The following is a 645-nucleotide window of genomic DNA, read 5'->3' as shown; positions in this document are numbered from 1 at the left end:
ACTAAGATGAAATACTAAGTAGAGATAAAACTTTTTTCTAACTAAATCAAAAGCCCACCAGAAAATAATTACACAGAGACTTCAAAGTTTAGTTTCTTTAGATAAAGAGCTAATTTGCTCGTGTCTCCTGCTGTACTGAAGAGGCTCTGCAGTGTAATTAAAGCTGTCCTGATTATCTGCTGTAGAATCTGTATGCAGCTCTGTCCTCGCTGTACCTTCAGCAGCCAGGTGAGCACAGAGTCCCTGTAGGGAACAAACTTGTTCTTGTTGTGTCCCGCTCCCTGGTCAGCCAAGGCTGAGATCACCAAACCCAGAGTGCTGAGAGACCTGCAGGGAGGGCAGATTCTAGTGAAAGGAGCCGTGACGGCTGAAGAAAGTCCACAAATCATCAGGATGATCTCACCTTCAGAAGGCTGCAGGATTACAAAAAGTTCAGAGCCAGTTTTAACTTCTGCTTTTATTTCCTGCTGACTCACTTGTTAATGTTGCTGCCTTCTTTCAGTCGTTCCCCTGCCGCTCCGGTCTTTGCAGCCCGCTCACTTCCAGCCAGATCCACCAGGCTCAGCTTGCTCACCTTCTCTCCACTTGTCTGCAGAAAACACACACACACACACACACACACACACACACACACACACACACACA

At 46.5% G+C, this 645-nt stretch overlaps 1 protein-coding gene across 1 annotated transcript; it reads right to left on the bottom strand.

Moving 5' to 3' along the window:
- Window positions 1–215: 215 nt before the first annotated feature.
- LOC106512509 (kinesin-like protein KIF13B) lies at window positions 216–589 on the bottom strand (the record flags this gene model as incomplete). The annotated part of the gene is given in 2 exon segments (XM_014001113.1): window positions 216–327; window positions 477–589. Coding segments are annotated over 2 exon segments (225 nt in total), but the record flags the coding sequence as incomplete, so codon positions are not given.
- Window positions 590–645: the final 56 nt, after the last annotated feature.

Source organism: Austrofundulus limnaeus, unplaced genomic scaffold (assembly GCF_001266775.1).
Source record: "Austrofundulus limnaeus strain Quisiro unplaced genomic scaffold, Austrofundulus_limnaeus-1.0 Scaffold7633, whole genome shotgun sequence".
Classification (NCBI taxonomy): Eukaryota; Metazoa; Chordata; class Actinopteri; order Cyprinodontiformes; family Rivulidae; genus Austrofundulus; species Austrofundulus limnaeus.
The sequence above is the reverse complement of the archived record's forward strand: the minus strand, read 5'-3'. Positions and strand labels throughout refer to the sequence as shown.